Source organism: Pteronotus mesoamericanus, unplaced genomic scaffold (assembly GCF_021234165.1).
Source record: "Pteronotus mesoamericanus isolate MK-2021 breed Mesoamerican mustached bat unplaced genomic scaffold, CSHL_Meso_final contig_613, whole genome shotgun sequence".
NCBI lineage: Eukaryota > Metazoa > Chordata > Mammalia > Chiroptera > Mormoopidae > Pteronotus > Pteronotus mesoamericanus.
The window spans coordinates 14,231-34,662 of NW_026555221.1; the positions used below are offsets into that span (position 1 = coordinate 14,231).

General features: G+C 51.6%; 1 protein-coding gene across 3 annotated transcripts; it reads left to right on the forward strand.

Moving 5' to 3' along the window:
- Positions 1–218: 218 nt before the first annotated feature.
- On the forward strand, positions 219–16,215 carry BTNL9 (butyrophilin like 9). 3 transcript variants are annotated; one of them, XM_054580719.1, is made up of 11 exons: positions 219–360; positions 4,466–4,603; positions 5,867–6,211; positions 7,563–7,844; positions 10,377–10,508; positions 10,640–10,672; positions 10,956–10,976; positions 11,896–11,916; positions 12,140–12,166; positions 14,453–14,479; positions 15,301–16,215. In XM_054580719.1, exons 2-11 carry the CDS (start codon positions 4,486–4,488, stop codon positions 16,026–16,028), a joined length of 1,734 nt encoding a protein of 577 aa, XP_054436694.1. In that variant the 5' UTR covers positions 219–360; positions 4,466–4,485; the 3' UTR covers positions 16,029–16,215. The 3 variants fall into 3 exon arrangements, with proteins under 3 accessions (XP_054436694.1, XP_054436693.1, XP_054436695.1); XM_054580718.1 differs by lacking the exon at positions 219–360 and adding an exon at positions 4,314–4,360; XM_054580720.1 differs by lacking the exons at positions 219–360; positions 7,563–7,844 and adding an exon at positions 4,314–4,360.
- The last annotated feature ends 4,217 nt before the right edge of the window (positions 16,216–20,432 follow it).

Below are 20,432 nucleotides of genomic sequence, written 5' to 3' on the forward strand. Positions count from 1 at the left end.
ACGGCCCCCCCACCTCCTGCTCTGAGCATCTGCGGTTTGCACTCTCCATCCACAAAACTCCTAGGCACCTTTCCCCTCTTTTTAAGACCTCAGAGGGACATTTTTCTTGGACATTCCATTCATAATTTGTCTCACGGGGACAGGATGTGACAGGGACTTCCTCCTTTTGTTTCTTTTTCTTGGTTTTTATAGCAAAGGGCAGAGCAAGTAGTGCATGTCTTAAGGTAGAAGGTGGGTGGGAAATTCTGTCACACGCTCTGCCTCCTCCCCGGGGGACCGGGACTCTTTACACCGACTGTCTCCTTTGCGGTGGAGCTGGGACCCACCTGCCATTTCGGACCCTTTGCTGCAACCTGCCAGGTGCGTGGCTCATTCTCAACACCTGCCTAAAGCTCCACCTTTCCGAAGTGGAACGCAGAAAATGATGGCTTTTGGAGGCAGTGCAGATAGAGTGTTGGCCCCGTCTTCCCAGGGGGGCTGGCTGCAGGTGGGCTGTTTGGGGTGTGGCCACGGGGAGAGGCCCGGTCAGGCAGCTCCACCTGGGAGGGCAGGAATCTGATGGGTCCCCTTTTCCCTTCCTCCTCACTGCGGGATCCTTCTTGGGGAGGCTCATCTGCCTTAGAGACGAGGGGCATAAACCCTCTTGTGGACCCATTGAAGTCAAGCCAAAGCAGCAGTGAGCATCAGTCGCCATCCGTGGAGGGCCTCGCCGTTCGCGGGCACTGAAGGAGGAAAAGGTGAAAGAGCGCGGAGCCCTACCCTGGGGCGCGCGGCTCGCGGCAGCGGGAGCGGGAGGGGGCGACGCACAGCCGCTGCGCAGCCCAAGCCGCCGAGGCGGCAAAACCAGAGCAGCCGGCAGAGACGCTCAGAGAGGAGGGGCAGGCGAGCGAGAGAGCACCCGGCGTTTCCCGGGGGCTGGAGGGGCAGGCGGGGAAAACTGGAGTGGGGTTGGAGTGCGGCCAAGGAGACAATGAAGAAGAGAGAAATGAGGGGGAAACAGGCTTCCCCGGGTGCGGGGTGGCGGCATTTCTTCAGCACCAATGTGCACGACCCTGCTCTTCCCGGGTCTTCAGGAGGGACCCGCCAGAGGCTCCCTGGAGAGCAGGGAGAACGTACCCACTAGCAAAGCTCAGCTCCAGCCCGAGACCCCCTTTCTGGTCGTCCTCCCCCTTGCCGGCTCCTCCATCGTGTCCCCTCTCCCCCCAGCAAAACCTCCTCACCCGAACCAGAACCTGAAACCCCTGCCCCAACGATGTGAACGGCTGAGATGGGACAGCATTTCCCCTCACAGGGGCTTGTTCTCCCCACTGAGGACCAGAGCCTTTAAAATGCAGAGGATGGAAGGGCACAAGGCGGGAAGAGGGTGCCCTTAGGGCCTTCAGCCTCTCCGAAGTCACTTCAGGAAGTCACCCGTCTCCCTCTGATTGAAAGCTTTTGAGTCATGTCCTCCTGTGCTGGGAGCAAAGGGACCACAGATCATGCGCTGTATGTTCAAGAAGATACTGCCCACAAGCTTGAAGGGAGACTTGGGTTTTGAATGGGGTTTTTAGATTGTCGTTCTTTTGTTGGTTGGTGGTTGGTTGGTTCATTTGTCTTGGGGCTGACACCTGGGGACTCGAGCCTCTTTAGGACGCAGGAGATGCTGCTGGGCCAGGTGCTGTCGTCTGCAGCGAGGCGGTCCCTAACACGGGTACTGAAGATCCGGGGGGCAGGAGACGGAGGGTGCGTCCGGTCCTGACACACGGCACAGCGGACGGGGAATTTGTATTCTGAGACGTGCAGAGCTGGGGCGAAGCCCCACTCCACCACCCCCGAGCTGTGTGCGGGCAGGTCACGTAGCCTCCATGTGCCTCGGTTTCCTTGTCTGTGATTTGGACCTCTGGCAACAGTAATCTTAACACTTCTAGTGTAGTTAAGTGATTGATAAATACTAAGGTCTCAATTTGTGCTAATTTTTGTTGTTGCATGTGTGTGTATACAACCTCCTCTTCCTCCTGCAGCCTTGATGACAGAAATCACATGGGTGGTTCATGTGGCTGTCTGGGTGGCTCAACTGGCTGGAGCACCATCCCATACACCAAAAGGTTGCGGGTTCAATCCCTGGGCAGGGCAACCGATTGATGTTTCTCTCACTCCCATCTCTTTCTCTTTCCCTTTCTCTCTCTCTCTCTCTCTCTCTCTCTCACACACACACACACACACACACACACACACATCACAACAGAGAACTGTGGTCCTGCAGTAATTTCAGGGTCTGGAACACAGTGCTCCAGCCCCTGGAGGTGGCAGCCCCCATGCTCGGGGACGTTGGGGCCCAGCTGTGGGCCTACTGAGCCACGGCTGCCACAGGAGGACTCAGGATAACAGCGAATGCAAGACTTGGCTAATTCCTGAGAGCCGGCCAATCCAAGTGGATCTGTAAGGTGTCCTGAGTCCCTTTCTTTGGAAGGACTTGGCCGGTGCTGGTAGACCTTCATGGCTTTGCCCTCCTGGGGCTCTATGTCAAGAGTCCAGAAGAAAAGACTGAGGCCTAAAGAGAAGAGAAGGGAATGGGGAGAGGGAGAGAAAATGGAAAGCTAATGTGCACCCCTGCTCTGGGGTTCTTCCCTGCTGATTTCCAGGCCTGACACATGCACGTTCCTGCCTCCAGCCAAAAGGGGGACGGGCTAGACTGGCCAGAGCCTGGACCCTGGCACAAGGCCTCAGTCTGCTGGTGTCAAAAGTCATTCTAACAGCTGCTGGCCATTGAAACAGCCAGGACCCCTCCAGAAGGGACTCGACCTCCTCCCCTACAGAGGCCCCTCCTGAAGCACAAATCAAGCGAGTCCACCCTGCCTCCCTCCACCTTCCCGCCTGCATGTGAGCCCGCGGAGAGCAGGCCCCTAGTCCCTGGCCCAGTCCCTCCCAGCTACCGTCCCTACCGCCGTCCTGCTTCTTCGGCCCAGGTCCTTCTGGGGAGCCTCCCCTCTCCCATCAAGCCACCCACACTCTTGCTCTGGCCACTTGTCTGCTGAATGACCCAGCAGCTTTCAGTTCCTTCATCTACACCAGAGGTGTCCCACCTCGGCCTGCGGGCTGCATGTGGCCCAGGATGGCTGTGAGTGCGGCCCAACACAAAACTGTAAATTTACTTAAAACATCATGAGATTTGTGTGTGTGTGTGTGTGTGTGTGTGTGTGGTTACGTGTCGCAATGTATTCAATGTGCGGCCCAAGACAACCCTTCTTTTTCCAGTGTGGCCCAGAGGCAGCTTCCCCTGGACACCCCTGAGCCCTGCCAGCACATCACTGACAGTGCAGCAGGGGCTCTGCAGCCACAGGTCCCCAGGAGCACTGGTGGTGTCACAGGTCTGTGTGACAAGGAGAACCAGTGGCGTGGGGTAGCCAAAGGAGGGACAAGGGAGGCTGAGGACGCATAGAGTAGAAACTCCATGGAGGTTCCCTCTCCCCCTGCACCCGCCACCACGCTCGATGGCGTGAAAGGGGCAGGGTGCGGCCCTGAAGACGCTGGAGGGCAGCCGTGTGGACAGCAGGTCGTGGAGCAGAGGGAGGAGGTGCTGACTTTCAGTTAGAGCACCAGCCAACCCAGGGGAGGTTACTGACCCTCTGAGCTAGTTGGCATTGGTCTTCTCCATTGTTCAAGCAAAGGAATTGAGGTTCAGGCAGTTACAAAATCTGTCTGAAGTCCCACAGCTAAACAGAGGACAAATATGGAGAAGATCGCCTATCTCCCAAGATGTATTGGCTGCTCACACTCACTGGCTGTCATTCTGCAGGTCCCAAGGGGATGTCAAGAGTAAGGGGGGACAGCCCTCACCTGGGGCTGGGTTTCCCGGGCCACCGATGGGGGCACTAGATGGGACCACACCATCACTGTGGCCTCAAAGATGCTATGGACTCAGGGACAGTCACCAGCTAACTCCTGGTGGCTACACCTGAGGTTCCAGAACTGGAGGAAGATGTTCCAGGTGTGGGTAAAGTTGGCCAGCAGCTGCCAGACCTGCGTCCCATTCCTGAAAGATCAGAACTGCGTGTTTGTTCCTCTGTTTTGTGGACCTGACGTTCCAGGCAAAGGGAAGTGGGAGCAAGGCGGGGCGGGGAGAGTGAAAATGCATGTGAGGGCTTTTATTGATTTCCGTTTGTTTGTAGAAAGTCACTAAATCCTTGCTGAGCCCCAGGACACCGTGCAGCTCTATTTCTGGCTCTAAAACAATGTGGACCTCAGAAGCTGCTTCCTCTGGGACCCCTGTGGCTCCGGGAGGCGGAGCAAGGCCGGCCAGGCCGTTAGCAGTGCTGCCGGTACAATTAGAAGCCGCTCTCACATCTGGTGGCAGTTCTCCTGGAGCCAGGCACTGGGCCCAGTAAGAACCGGACGAAAGATGACTGAGGCACTCAGAGACCTCTGGCCTGGTGGGCCAGGTTCCTGCTCTCCTGCGTCACCCTAGCATCTCTTTGTCCCCCTGCAGGTGGCCTTGCTGCTGAAGAGATGGTGAGTTTCCCAGTGGTCCTGGACTCCTTTCGGCGGGTACCTCGGCCCAGCAGCCTCTTGCTCCTCGTCCACCTCCTCCTCCTCCTCCTCCTCCGGCCTGAGGCGCCAAACGCAGGTAGTGCGCCCGATCTGCAGCCCAGCCAGCCAGGTCATGAGCACATCAGCTCCTACCCACCCCTCCCGCAGGCGCTCACAGGGCTGAGATGCAGTAACCATGTCAGGTGCTGGTATTTAAAGAGATTTCCATCCCAGTGGTTCAAGAGCCACTGGCCGCAAACCGGTGCTCCTCCACCCTCTCTCAGCCACCCAGCATTCCCACGCACCCCACGACCCCGCAGCTCTCAAGCGCAGCAGGGGCAGAACAAGAGGGTGCCAAGTAACTCTTATCGGTCTGTGCTTGGGCTGAACTGGATGGGAAATGCTTGTAAATCCACCTGTGCTGCTGTGCATGACCAGGCTGCAAGAGAGGTGCACCTGAAGGTTTGGGAGCACAGCTAAGGGAGTCATTTGTTTTTTTTCCACAAAGCCAAGAAGAGTCCTAGATAGGACGAATTATTTGAGCAGAGACTTTCAGGAGACCTATTCTCTAGAAAGATGGCAGATGGAGGGTAAACTGAAACAGGGTGCACCCAGGGAGAGGGCCAAGCATCAGGTGTGTGTTGGGGGGGGGTGTACGCGGGGGGCGGGGGAGCTGGAGAGGGAAGCCGGCTGGAAAGGTGTTGGGTCTTCCCCCAGTGGCAACAAAGGGCTCAAACGGACTGGACAAAGAAGGCCACAACCATGCTCCGCCAGCAGAGTGGGGGCGGGAGGGACTGGTGAAGGGGGAGCTTGGGGTGAGGTTTTAGCCAAACCTGGGAAGCACCTAGTTTTTGGCTGCGCTTTGAAAACAGGAAAGGAGGTGCATGGATGGCAGAGTGAAGGGCGTGAGCGCTGGGCAGCAGAAAGTCGGTAACTGCGACTTTCACAGGAATGGCAGAAAACAGACTAGCCTGGGGGACTGCAGGACCGGACGAAGGATCAAATGACAGCTCCTGGTGAATAGAAATCTGCAAGGCAGGATTTGATTTAAAAAAAAAAATCAAACAAGGAGCCCCATGGATTACTTTAACGCCCTTTGTTGTTATGGAAGCTGTGCACATGTATAGGATAAAAATAGGAAAAGCAGACAAAGCAAACTTCTATTCCCATTTGCAGAAGTGACCAATTCATGTCTTTCATGACAATTACTTGTTCAAGACACCTGACAGGCTGCCCCGTAGCGTGACTCACCTTCCTCACTTGCAGGGCTTGCTATAGATTTCTGAGCTGCAAAAAGACAGGACAAAAACTGACATTGGAGGGAGCTGGCTGTGGCCACTGTTCTGGCTTCTCGTCCTAGAGTTCCAGGTGATTGGCCCTGAGGATCCCATCCTGGTGCACGTTGGGGACGAGGTGGACTTCCCGTGCCACCTGTCCCCGTACCGGGACGCAGAGCACATGGAGATCCGCTGGTTCCGGAGCCAGGCCTCAGAGGTGGTGCACCTGTACCGCGAGCGGCAGGAGCTCCCCGGGCAGCAGATGGCGCAGTTCCGGAACAGGACCAAACTCTTCAAGGACGACATCGCGGAAGGCATCGTGATCCTGCAGCTCCGCGGCGTGGTCCCCGCCGACGAGGGCCCCTACGGGTGCCGCTTCCTCTCCAGCGACTTCTCGGGGGAGGCTGTCTGGGTTCTGGAGGTAGCAGGTGCGTGACCTGGCGTCAGCGCGGGGAGGGGCGGCGGGGAGGAAACGGTCCGTTTGGAAAGAGCCGCTTTGCTCCAGAGTAAGTAGGGAAGACCAGACAACAGGGAAATAGCTCTATTTAAAAAAACATTAATAATAATAAAATAAAAATAAAAAAGAAAGCTCCATTAGAAAAATAAACAAAAAAATTGTTCAAGAGATACACAAATGGCCCTTAAACATATGGAAAGATGATCACTTTTATTCATAATGGCGGGGGGAGGCAAATTAAAGCCACAGTGACATGCAATGTTTTACCTCTCAGACTTGCAAAAATTTAAAAATTCGACCCTACACTCCTGGTGGAGCTGTGGGGAAGCAGACCGCCTGCCTCTGCCCCATGTTGACAAGGGTCAAAGTTACAAAGCTCCAGTGCCTGGGAATATGGCAATGACAGGATTGTCTGTGCCCCTACCTTTTGAACACCAATCCCACCTCTAGGAGTTTACCCTGAGGGTGCACCTCCCACAGATAAATGGGGAAAAGGCATATGTATAAGTTTAAACTTCGTAGCATTACTTGTCATTGCAAATCAGCAGATAACTTGAATCAGCACACGCAGGTGCTGAGTACAGCCCGTGATGTGCGGAGTGGTCCATACCCTGCAGCTGAACACAGGAGGAGGAGCTCCGTGAACGGGTGTGGAGTGCTGTCTAGGTTGTCGTTAACAGAAAAAAAAAGCAAGATGCATACGGTTGTCTGTGGTCTGTAAGCTCCTGTTTAAGAAAGAAGGAGGAGCCCAAAGGAAACACAGGGAGGATACACTAGAAACTAATGAAAATAAGGACCTAAGGCAGGGGGTGCAATGGGAGGGAAAGGATGAGAAAGGTCTGGGGCTTTCCTGACATATGCTTTCTACAGTATTGGCATTTGAACCACCTTAACATTTTGCATATTTAAAGCACAGAGCTAGCACCTCAAGGATGGAACAATAGAGGAGTGCACATGTCACAAGTATTATACTTGAGCTCTGGTGGGACTCAGGAGAGAGAGAGGACGGTCTGTTGAAATTCGGGGAGAGATTATTCTTCATTCTTGGATACTGTCCCTTGCGTAATATGGCTAATTGTCAGTAGCCCTTTCGAGTCAAACAGACCCCCTCCCTATTTCCAAATGTTGCTCAGGGGTAGTACTGTCCCCACATGCCACCACTGATTCAGGCTGTCATTTACAGTCGATGGGTGGAGGCTATGAGCCCACAAGCGTGTTAAGAGAAGTCACAGTTCATGATGCCTTATGGTGACTGCAAACGAGTTTCAGCCACAACTTCTGGGAAGGAGCCTAATTTTTCCCACTCCTCCTGCTTCTCCCAGGGATGGGGTCAGACCCCCACATCTCCCTTGAGGGCTTCAAGAAAGGGGGCATTCAGATGAGGTGCAGCTCCAGTGGCTGGTACCCCAAGCCCCAGGCTCAGTGGAGAGACCATCAGGGACAGTGCCTGCCTACGGAGTCCGAAGCCATCACCCAGGACGCCCAGGGCCTGTTCAGTCTGGAAACATCCGTGGTTGTCCAAGGGGGCGCCCACAGCAACGTGTCCTGCTCCATCCAGAATCCCTTCCTCCTCCAGAAGAAAGAGTTTGTGGTCCAAATAGCAGGTCAGTGGGTGCTGGCTCACTTTTGTCTTCCTAATCATCACAATTTCCATGTCCATTGTCTCAAAGGCCACCTATAAGGACACCATGGCATGGGGCCTGGCTGTGTACGGGTGGGCTAACCTCAACATCTGGAAAGTCAGCAATTTGGATATTAGGAATGTACTTAGAATACAACTGACAACCCAAACCATAAGCAGGGAAGGCTCCAGAGAGACAACATTGCAAGGTCATGAGCTAACACCCAGAAGCTCCACGCACTGGAGGGAAGTGTTCCTAACACCACCCCTCAATCAGTTTTTACTGAGCACACACAATGTGCCCCAAGTCCCCGCCCTCAGTTTCCCATTCCAGTGGGGGAAACAAAAAGGTGAGTTATATTACGCCTTAGAAGGTGTCAGGTGCTGTAGAGGAAAATCAAGGAAGAGTGGTGAGACTTGGTGGGGTGTGTATGTGGATTTCGAAGTGGTGGATCAGGGAAGAAGTCAGTTAGGCAAAGAGTTGAAGGTGAGGTTATTATCTAGCATCAAAGTCTTTTCATGAGGCGCCCACTGAGAGATTTGATGTTCACAACTCTAAATGATGGGCAAACCCAACATCTGGGCCACTTCCCACACAGATCCAAATGAATAGTTATGTTACAACAACAGAAAGAAATCTCACCCTTGTAAGTAATAACTCGTCCTCAGGTAAGAGGACTTGACAGCACACACAGTTCATTCAAAATTGAGCTGGTAATTGGGGTGGCCATCTGGTTTGGTTAATTATCTTTATCCAAAGATAAAATATTTCATATCTTTATGATAAGAATGTAGTTACACCCTGGCTGGTGTGGCTCAGTGGAATGAGCACCAGCCTGTGGACCAAGAGGTTCCCGGTTTGATTCCCATAGGGACAAAGGCCTGGGTTGTGGGCTAGGTCCCCAGTTGCGGGTGTGCAAGAGGGGAAAAAAAGAACACAGTCACAACTTCGAGGCAGGTACCTCCATTAAACTCCCTGGACACAAGGATAGAGATGCTTTCTCCTGGATGTTTACATTCCAAAGAGAGAGCTCTGAGCTCCCGAAGAGAAACATTCCTGAGCTGCACAGCTGACAAGAGGCTTATTTAGCTTTCAAAAGGATTTGCATACATCTCAATAGGATAGAAAAAAAGATTTACAAGTTTTGCTAAGGAAATGGTCTAAGAAAGGGGAAGTCTCTTTACCTTTTTGCAACAGGGAAATTCCAATTTTCTTTTTTCTTTTTAGACTTATGTTCATCCTTTATAAAGGGCATGAGTCATGGATATTTGTTGGGGGCATTCAGGTTGAGGGAACAGCAAATGCAAAGGACCTGACAGGGGATGTGTGTGGCTGCTGCGGGAGCAGAAGGTCAGGGACGACAAGATCCTCTCCCAGGAGGGAACAGGGACAAGATGAGAGTGGCATCAGACCCTGAGTCTTTGCTCTCAACCGCTAGGTCAATGCTTAGCAAACCATCTGTGGTGAAGGACCAATCCATTGTGGACCAATAGTTTTGCACCAGACAAGAAAAATGGACAGCTGGGAAATTAAAAACAAACCAAAAACAAAAATTAAGAGCACACTGTGCTAAGTGAATTAAGCCAGGCACAAAAGGACAGATATTGCGTGATTCCCCTTTTATAAGGCACCTAGGCAATTCATAGAGATGGAAGGGAGTACAGGGATTACCAGAGGCGAGGAGGAGGGCCAAGCGGGGAGCTCGTGTCCAACGGGGACAGACCTCAGTGTGGGGAGGTGGAAAAAGTGCAGGTGGTGATGGCTGCACAACCATGTGAATGCGCTTAATGCCCCTGAACTGTAACCTTAAAAATGGTTAAGATGGTACAGTTTATGTTATGTATACTTAACCACAATAAAAAGAAAAAAACTATTTTAAAAGACCACTGAGGTAAAAACATCAATTTTTTATAGTTTTCTTCAGCAGACACGAAATTGCTCTATTAAACTGCCACAAGAGTTTCTAAGGGGTTATTCTCGTTTTGCCCGTATCTGTCGACTGTCTGCGGGGGCCTCCCTAGGGAACCTGGGGAGGACGGAGGGGTCGGTCAGTCAGGCCCCGCGCGGCTTTGCTACCAACTCTTCCGAAAGTGTGATGAGCAGCGGAAGCCAAGTGTTAGCGAGAAGCGTGGAGATGGCTATTAACTCGCTGGGTTTCCGATACCCACAAAACACCGTGGATTCGCATGCAAGGCAGGAGTGGGAAGCAGCAGAGGCAGGTCAGGGCCGTGGTCCCAGCAGCTGGAAGCGCCCCTTCTTTCCATCCCTCGGTTTGCAGCGCTTGCCCTTTGCACGGAGCTAATCCATCCCAGTCGCCGGCCTTCCCGGGTTCCTACCTCCGCGGAGCCCGCGCCGCCGCCGCGGCGCCCATTTTACCGCTGGCTCTGCGGCGCCCGAGGCGCTCGCGTCGCCAGCCCGTCCCTCGCACGGTTCTCCAGCACGTGACGTCCGGGAGCGTCCGTACCTGTGTTCTAGGCGCCTAAATCCAGACAACTCCCTGTGGGTGTTTTCCAGACGTATTTCTACCCGGACCCTCGGCGTGGAAGACAGCTTTCCTCGGGACGCTGGTGGGCGGCCTGCCGCTGCTGCTGGCCCTCCTCACCACGCTGCTGCTGTGCTGGTTTCACAGGGAACGGCGGTCCCGAGGTACCGGCCGGCGGGGCGGGCGTCCGGCGCCGGCTCGCGGGAGGGGCGGGGCGGCGCGGGGCGGCGCGGGGCGGGCCTCGGACCCGCCGGGAGCGCGCGCCCACGTCCTCCCCCTTCCTTTTTCTTTTCAGAAAAGCTGAAGGAGCAGGCGGACAGAGACAAAGGTGAGCGGGAGGAGAGGCGCGCCCTCGGCCCCAACCTTTGCCCAGCAGAAGGGGGCCCTGGGGCACCCAGGGGAGGAGGCCGGCCCGGGGGCTGGAGAGCTGGGCGGGGGACGAGGGGCAGAGGTTTGCGCTCCCGCCTCCCCGGCCTCGGAGCCCGCTCCTCCTGCGCGTCCCCCACAGCCTGGTCCCAGAACGCACGGGGACCGAGCCTGTGCACTTTGGGGAAGCGAGGCGTCAGTGTTCTTTGTTCGAGATTTTCCTCTCTTCTTCATTTTTTCTCCAGGGAAACTCACAGCAGAGCTGGGTATGTTCTGGGTGCCGCGCCCGCAGCGCTGGCTGCGGGCTCCTCGGGTAACGCGAAGCTGTGGAAGGAAGGGTTCGGTGACTTTCGGCTCCCTTTGGAAAGCGATAGATGGCAGGGTCTAATTTTTAATCCACCGTCTGCACCTCCCACCTCTTCACTCCCACACAGACTAGCGAAGCTGCCCGGGGACGCCTGGCCCTAGACTCTGTGGGCAGATCCAGCAGCCCCTTCCCTGCCAATTTTACGAGTCACTTACAATTTCACCGTTAAACGTTTACTCTCACTGACTGGTTCATCTTCCTAGGATGTCCTTCCCTTTTTAAAGCAAATGCCACTGGGAAGGGTGGCACCTTGAATTTGTTCGAAAGTGAGTGTAGCATAAACACAGTGCAGTCTGAATTAGTGTATGGTGCTGCTATTCCCAGCGGCATTTATTTACTCTTTTAAAAGACTCGGGGTGGAGAAATCAAAGGAATGCATTTTTAGTGATGAACTGTTGGCATCCGACCAGGGGAAGAGATTCAGTGTTAGTGTCTTTTCAGTCTTTTAAACAGTGCGCTCTGTAGGTGGCCCTGAGCCCCAGGCAGGCTGTGCTTAGCGCCTGGGCGTACCCAGAAAAAATAGTCATGTCAGGGCAGAGGAGCAGCAGCCCCTTCAAACCAGACCTGGGCGCTGGGAAGAGGCTCCTCAGTGCCAAGACCCTCTCTCCCCACCTCCACCCTCACCCCGCGCCGATTTCTGCCCTGGCGCAAATAGGATGAGGCCTTAGGATCTTGCCAATGGGCGACGCAGAGTCCCAGGTGGGAGTGGGCTGAGCGGTGGTTTAAGACTGGGAGCACCTTCACGCAGCCTGCCTGCCTTGGGCGGGAGGCTCCAGGCAGCCCAAGGCTGATGTGTTCTCCATGTGTTCTGCTTATAGGGAAGCTGCAGACCGAGCTTGGTAAGTGACCTCTTAGGACTAGCTCTTCTTGTCCATGGTTTAGCAACTGGTTATCCATGTAAGTTCTCATCTCTCAACCAGGTATGCTGGCCAAGCTGGAACCCTGCTGGCTCGGGGGAGGGGGGGTAGGAGAAAGGGGGGGCGCGGGGCGCAAATTTGGTAAGTGAGCAGAGAAGCTGCAGAAACCTGGTGTTCTAATTTTGTATTTCTTTAACTGCTTCAGACTGGAGAAGGGCTGAAGGCCAGGCAGGTGAGTGAAGCCCACGTCCCTGCCACTGTCCACTTTACAGCTCAGCATGCCAGTCACTGTCTCTGATTAACCGTCCACATTCCATCCCGGTTTATGCCACAGCCTCGCTCGGCATGAATTGATCTGTCACGGGTAACAGTTATGTCTGAGTTTTGCTTTCCTAATGTTTTATATTGCCCCACGGTGTAAGCATGCACTGGTGCCAGCCCTGGCAGCACGCAAGCACCCCCTGGACTCCTGGTGCCCCCCTCAAAGGCAGGGGTGGGCCTGTTACCCTATATGTAAACATTTCCCTTGTATCTCCCTCTATTCCCCCATAAAGCAAGCAGTCTAACATCTGTCTTTGTATTCTATGTATTCTTGCAAAATGTGATTTTCTGTTTTGTGCACATGCATTTTAGTTTACATAAACTACTTTTACAGTCTGGGGGTGTTCCTGGTGTTTCTCCTACATCAGTGTGTGTTAGTGCCCACCCTGCTGCCACGTGAGCACCTGGTCAGCTTCTCCTTCCTGCTGCCCAGCCCCCCCTCAAGCCAGCCACTGTCCTGGAGGCGGCAGCGGCCCTCCTCCCACTCCGCACTGCACAAACAGCACAGGCATGTCTCCTTTGGGCCGTGCGGAGGTTTCTCTGGGTCATTCATCTGGGAGGGGAATTGCTGGCCCATGGAGGTTTGTCACCACGTGGGACAGAGCGATCCCCAGGGCAGGGCCGTCATCCTGCCACCGGCAATTGCGCGGAGGCTCCCCACGCCCACATTCTGCATGAGCTCTCCTTCTGAGTTTGCCTGTGAGTGGGGAGGAATGATTCTCACTGTCCTTTTGGTCTGCACTCCTGTGGACACTAAGGAGTTCGGGCATCTCTTAGATGCTAGTTAGCTGTTGGAGATTCCTCTTCTGAACATTGCCTGTTCCTATCCCTTTGCCCAGTTTTCACATAGGGTCACCATCGTTTTCTTACTGATTCACAGGATATATGTATGTATGTGTATGTGTGTATGATATTACTCACTCATTGGTATTAAATATTATGAATTCCTTTCTCTGTTCTGCCATCTGCCCTTAGCTTTGTCCATAGTACCTCTTGTTGAAATCATTACTTTTGATAAAACCTAGTTCATCTAGGTTTTTTTTTACCTATGCATTTTTTTTACTTATGCATTTTTTACCTATGGCTTGTTCTTTTGCAGTTTTGTTGAAGTAGACCTTCCTCATACTTAAGTCACAAAGATTCTCTTACATTTTCTTCTATTCACTTTGTATGTGTAGGGTCTTTAATCCATCTGAATTTTGCCGTTATCTGTGGTGTTGAGTGATAATCCAGAGAGTTTTCTCCACAGAGAGCCGACTTTCCCAGTGCCATCTGCTGCCCCGCCCGCGATTTCCTCGCTGATGTGGCTGTCACCTTTAGCGCATATTCGGTTCCCACATTCAGGTGTGTCCGTCTGTGGGCCACCTATTATGTCACTATTCCCACTGCTGTTGCTCTTATAGCACTTGAAAGTGCTCCATTTCCACTTCCTTTTCAAAGTGAATGAACCTTTTTAAAAGATAAATTTTAGGATAATTTTAGGAAGTTCCTTTTAAAAATCCAAAAATAGTTCTGTGTAGGATTGCTTTGAATTTGTAGCTAAATTTAGGGAAAATCAACATCTTCATAGAATTGAGGTTTTCTGTGCAAAAGCTTTATGTTTATAAAGTTCTACTGGTTATTCTTAGGCAAAGCCAGGGTTGAGAAATCCTGCTATAAATTCATGGAGATCTGAAATGTCTTCTACTGCTCTTGCTCTTCTGTGATTTGGTGATGTCTCTGTTATAAAACAGAACAAGATGAAATGAAACAGAAATCCACTCAGAATGGTGCTCGTTCAGACAGGAGGCAGGACAGGGTGTCTAGAGGACATGTTAGGACAGGAGCCAGCCTCAGCCGGGCCTCCCGAGGCCCCAGCTTGCCAGTCAGAGATTGAGGCTTTATCTCCGCCCACCAGGGTGCACAGGCTGCGTCTGTTCACTCCCTTTGCCCACACGCTCTGCTCTCGTGCGCTCCCAGCACAGCTTCAGCCCGCATGCAGCTTTGGTATAGCCCCGCACTGACACCAGCCCCTCACTCAATCCTCAGTGCCCAGGAAAATGCTGTGGTGGATTCATGCCAGCCTGGCCCTAAACCAGCTGTCATGGTGGGGCTGGGGCCATTCGGTGCTACTGTGTCCCTCATGCATCTTGAGTCTCTCTCAAGGTCCCCCAGTTACTGAGCTCTCTGAGCCTCTTTTCCCTCTGTTTGGTTTCAGAGTGGAGAGCAGCCCAACAACATGCAGGTAACGGAAACCAAGGCGCTGTGACATGACTTGGATCAGCTGGATCTTAAACAGAGGGAGGTGGGAAGATCTGAGATTAGAGGAAGGGTCTGTCCAAAGCCAAGTGTGAGCCTGCGCACACAAACACACAAGTCCTCTTGCACACATGTGACATGACCCACCCACCTGCCCGTGCATACATGCACACACTTCTGTACATGCACGTGGCTGGCTCACACATGCATACATTGGTGTGCACACATGCCCCTGCAAGCATAGAGCTTTCTGGGTTTTACTGCGTCTTTCCATCTGGCAGGGAGGCTGTTTGCAGGAGTGAATGCAGAGTTTGTAAGGAAGTTTTCAGATGGTCTGACAGAAGGGATCCTTTGGGGTCGCGTCCACCAAATGAGTGTGTTTCCGCAGCTATGGCGACAGAATACAGTGCACTAGACTAGAGGATCTCAGAGATCCCCTTCAGTTTTAAAATCCTAGAAGGGCTGTAAAGCTGAGGTCCAGAGCTCGCCGGCGCTTTGTACACCGCACTGGCAGTGAGGCCAGTCAAGCTAGCGCCAGCACTGGGCTCCTTCCCTTTGACCAGGACTCTAGGGCAGTGAGCCCTCCCCCATCCCCACATGCCTTCCGTGTTTGCTGGGTCTCCTCTCCATGGCACTCGCTATAGTGACTTGCATGCCACTTCAGTCCCAGGTGTTTCGGGTTGAGGGTGGGTGTGAATATTCCACCAATTGCTCCACTGACAGAAATAGAGGTTGACCTGTCCCGGCGAGTAGACAGGGAGGGCCCAGAACCGTCCCCGCGGGCACTAACCCAGCGCCTCTGCGCAGTGGACGTGACCCTGGATCCAGCCTCGGCGCACCCCAGCCTGGAGGTCTCCCAGGATGGCAAGAGCGTGCTCTCCCGCAAGGCAGCGCCAGTTGTGGCAGGGCTGGGAGACCCGCAGCGGTTCACCAAGCAGACGTGTGTGCTGAGCCGCGAGCGCTTCCAGGCCGGCCGCCACTACTGGGAGGTGGATGTGGGCCGGCGCAGCCGCTGGTTCCTGGGCGCCTGCCTGGAGGCGGTGGCGCGGGCGGGCCGGGCGCGCTTGAGCCCGGCCACCGGCTACTGGGTGATGGGGCTGTGGAACAGCAGCGAGTACTTCGTCCTGGAGCCTCAGCGCGTGGCGCTGTCCGTGCGCGTGCCACCCCGGCGCGTGGGTGTCTTCCTGGACTACGAGGCCGGAAAACTGTCCTTCTTCAACGTGACCGACGGCTCCCACATCTATACCTTCACCGACAGCTTCTCAGGGCCTCTCTGTGCGTACTTCAGGCCCAGAGCCCCCGACGGCAGCGAGGACGCGGATCCGCTCACCATCTGCCGATGGCAGGTTCGCACGACATGCCTCCAGGAAGAGGATGACGGTGACACCTGGGCACAGCCCTACGAGCCCTCGGACATCGCCTGGCTCCATAGCGAGGAGATCTTCCTCTGGGATGGAGGGAGCATCGTTGAAAAGCCAGCAAAGGCGACAGACTGCGCAGCAGAAGGGGACAGAGAGAGGGAGTTGGTGGTATAGATGTGAACGTGTGTCTTTAAAATTTTCTTTAAGAAAAGAGGCAATTCCAAAGCTTGTCTGTGTGTATCATGGGACTGAGCAAATGAGTAAGAATGTACTGATGTTGCCGGCACCGGGGGGTGCTCAGTGGGGAAGAGGGCAGGAAACTGGGAGGGGAAAGAAGGGGAGAGACCTGAGTGGATTAAAGGTATCGGTTAATTTGCATATTTGTATGTGTTTGTATATATTTTCTAGTTCGTGAGAAATGAATCCACCTTGGGCTCATATCCCGGGTTTAAATGTCAGTTCCTACTGCCAGGAACTTAAGAAATGGCTGATTCTGGGGCAGGGACTTAAAAAGCCCAAACATGCTCAGAACTGAGGGGAAGAGCAGGAGGTCATAGGAGGAAGGCTGAAGGGGACCCGCTGGCCAACCATGGGGCAGTTAAAGAGGGTAATGACTTGATCAACAAGGGGTAGGGCAAATACATTTCACAGAGTGTGCTGAGAGGTTTCTCAGAGAAAGAAAATACAGGAAGGGGAAAGAAGAGAGTGAATGACTCTCAACTCGCGGCTTTGACTCTGTAGAGCTCAACGGAACACGCACATGTGGCCGGTGGGTGGGGGGTGTGGACCAGCACACGCTGGTCCTGGCTCTGCTTTGAGGGCTTAAAAACAATGGCACCCCAGCACATCTAGCTCTCAGAACTTGTTTTTTGTGCTATTTTCCACTAGAAGGAACCAAGGCTCCTTGGAGAAATGACAGACTCTGGATCTGGGGCAGGGAAAACTGAAGGCATGTGTGATATTGTAAATACACACACACACACACACACACACACACACACACACACACATAGTGCGGCACAAATAATGGCCCTTTTTATTACAAAATCTTATGAAATCATAAGCATGTAATTCTGTAACATAACACTAGCACACTCAAGCACACCGCATGGCATTTTAGGTGAATGTTCAAATTAAAACTATAAATGATTACACCCATATTACTACCCTACAAACCACACTCAAGCAGATGTTACTTTTGCTGAGCCCTGTGTATGGTCTGTCCAGAAGGTATCCAGCCATGTACTATGAAAAATAGAGACATTTCTTGAAGAATATATAAGATACAAGAAACACTGTACATAGGACAACACCTTAGTCCCCTTCAAAGCAGGCACCTTGGGACCTCACACAGTTCTCCTAGTCACCATCAGCTGCCCCATCATATTTGCCTGAATTTCATTGATGATTTGAAATCTCTTTTCTTCCAAAGGTGATTTTAGTTTTGGGAAAATCCAGAAGTCACAGGGCACCAAATCTGGGCTGTAAAGGGGTTGAGTCACCAGGTGATTTGATGTTTTGCCAAAAAACTGCACAAGATGTGATGCATGAGCGAAATCATTGTCATAATGAAGCTGCTAATCACCAGTTGCCCATAGCTGCAGCCTTCTGAATCTTCTGAATAACTTCCATGGAGGAATGTTCAAGCTTACTGCAAAATTTGATGCAGGTTCATTGCTCTACTCAGTCATTTTGAAAGCAATAGCCACACAGTACACATGCTCACTCAGTGATGTCTACTGCTCCCACTGACTAGTACAGTGAAGTCCTCATTGTTCACACCTGCACATTCCAGTCCACTCTCCTTGGCTGCCAGGTTACATCGACATCACTCAAACCATTCTTGTTATATTAACAATGGCTGGACTTTTTCCAGACAGACTGTGTGTGTGTGTGTCCGTGTGTACATATATACACACAGACACACATATAGTCTTTACATTCTGGCACAGAGATCCTAAAAACCTTGGAATTTCCTAAATGATAAGAGTAATGAGGGTGTCTTAATATTCTTAACAGGCCCCTTTGAAATACACCTGAGGATCTGGTCTGGCTGCCTGAAGAGCCAATAAGTCATTAGAGGTGTAACTTAGCCCCACCTCCACCCCAGCTCCAGAGGAGCTGGAGATTTAGTTCTGTCATCTGTGGCCAATGATTTAATGTCATGCAAATATAGTAAAGCCTCCATAAAAACCCAAAAGGACTGGGTTCCAGGATTTCCAGGTGGCTGAACACTTGGAGATTAGGGAACGTGGTGCTCAGAGCAAGGAAGCTCTGCACCCTTTTCCACACACCTTGCCTTATGCATCTTTTCTATCTAGCTATTCCTGTGTTATATACTTTTATAATAAACCAGGAATCTTGTAGCAAACTGTTTTTCCTGAGTTCTATGAGCCACTCTAGTAAATTAATCAAACCCAGATAGGCTGTGATGGGAACTTCATATATAGCCAGTTGGTCAGAACACACAGGTAACAACCTAGACTTGCCATTAATATGTGAAGCAGGGGGCAGTCATGTAGGACTGAGCTCTTAACCTGTGGGATCTGACTCTGTCTCTCGGTAGACAGTGTCAGAATTGAGTTACTAGTCTGGCAGTGTTGAAAAAAACACCACATACTGGAATGGGTCTAAAACACCCTGTACCAAAATGAAGTGCTCGAAGGATGACAGGGAAATGTCAATTGGACAGAGGAGCAAGTTTTAAGGGACTCCTGTTGGCCAAATTTGAACATCAAGTAATGAATGGCAGTTAAAGTTTGAGTAAAATAAAAATCCAATAATATGTATATCTACACTGATTATGAAAATAAATGCATGAATAAATCAATAAATGGGAGCGAAGAGAAAGCTATACCCTACTATTGAAGTCTCAAACTATCTCCCCCACAAAATACTGACTGCTTATGGGGAGGCAATACAATAAATGATAAATAATAACACAAGAATAAACTATTTCCTGTATTCACAACTGTAAAGCTACTTTGCCCACCCCTGTATTAATTTAGAAGTACAAAACACTTATTAATCAACTTTGCAGCGGAGGAGCCTGGCAGATGCCAGCCTGACTGCGGCGTCACCCTGGACGAGGCTCGTCCAAGCCCCCTGACGGAAGGCTGCCTGGAGGGCCCCTGGCCAGAAGGAATGTGTGTTGTTTTGGAAATGGATTGCAATTCCCTCCTTATCTCCTTTTGGGAGTGGCTTCCTGTGCTGTGACTGTCTCTTGGACTTTTTTCTTTCTGCACATACAAGCTGAGATAGGACATATGCCCCCTTTGTCTGGGACCTCTTAAAACAAGCCTTGGACTCAGAGAGGTGCGGTCCTGCTTTGCTGATCTGCTGTGGTTCGTGCTCCTTGTCATGCGAGTAATAAATGGTATGTCTGCTCCACCAGGTCCCCTGGAGGTTTCTTCAACTTATCCGAATGAGCAGCCGAGATCCCCGGGCTTGTCCTCCTGTGTTACATTAACCCAGTGACAAAAATTAACATCACCAGATAGGACAAATTCATATCACATGCCTCCTGATACAGTGCAGTGATAAGAAATATGCAAATCATGAGGCAACACTGGTGAAACTGGCTGATACTCTAAAAATGTCAAGGTCATGAAAGAGAAGACTAAAGAATTGTTTCAGATTGAAGGAGACTAAAGTGACGTGACAACTAAACACCATAGGTGACTCTGGATGGGATCCTGGGGTCTACAAAAGACATTAGGAGGAAAAAGGGGCCATTGAAAATGGTTCCAAATCAGATAGTAATATTGGATAAATGTTAATTTTCTGACTTGATGCAAAAGAATGTCCTTAACTTAAGACAGTAGACATTTAAGTTTTAAGGGGTAATGGGACATGATGTTTGTACCTTATTCTCAAATCGTTCATTGAAAAATATAGTGATACATAGAATGATAAAGGAATGCAGTGGTGTCTGATAAATGTTGAATAATTAGCTTTCTGAAAAAAAGCTGCAGCATTTGTTGGTTTCCATGTTGTAAATACTCCCACGGTGACTGATTTCGACCTCATAGGTGACATCGCTGGCGGAGCTGGGAAGAGGTGTGCGCGACAAGCTGCGGCACGGCGCCAGCCCCCGCACACCGCTGGCCCAGGCCGTTTCGCGCCGCGCACCCAGCCATTCGCTGTGATTTGTTTCTCTTACAAATCAAATAACCACATTTTCGAGTTTATAAAAATATGATCAGCTACCTGTTAGCCTTATTAATATACCACGTATAATATTCAGAAGAGGAAAGTTTTATTTTCTATAATCATTTGCATTAGCATGCAAATATTTTAGGGTCCTACTCACAAATGTTTTGGTAACATTAAAAATACGTTCCTTGACTGTATGCAATCATTATCTATTCCTTTAAGGTCATTTTTATGTATTAAATAGGGAAAGCAAACATAAAGCTAATCCAAAAGGCAACATTAAATTATTTTTAAATAACCAGCTGTTCCATCAGTGCATTTTAAATAACAGGAAGTCCTCAGCCTTGAGCTTGGCAGGGATCTCAACTACTTGTTTTGTGAACCATAAAAGCTGCCCTGGAGGCCACTGGGGAGACCAGATCA

Coding starts and splice junctions, on each gene's coding strand:
- BTNL9 (XM_054580719.1), top strand. CDS start 4,486: ATGGTGAGTTTCCCAGTGGTCCTGGACTCCTTTCGGCGGGTACCTCGG. Junction 10,977..11,895: donor GAAACTCACAGCAGAGCTGG/GTATGTTCTGGG, acceptor TTCTGCTTATAG/GGAAGCTGCAGACCGAGCTT. Junction 12,167..14,452: donor AAGGGCTGAAGGCCAGGCAG/GTGAGTGAAGCC, acceptor GTTTGGTTTCAG/AGTGGAGAGCAGCCCAACAA.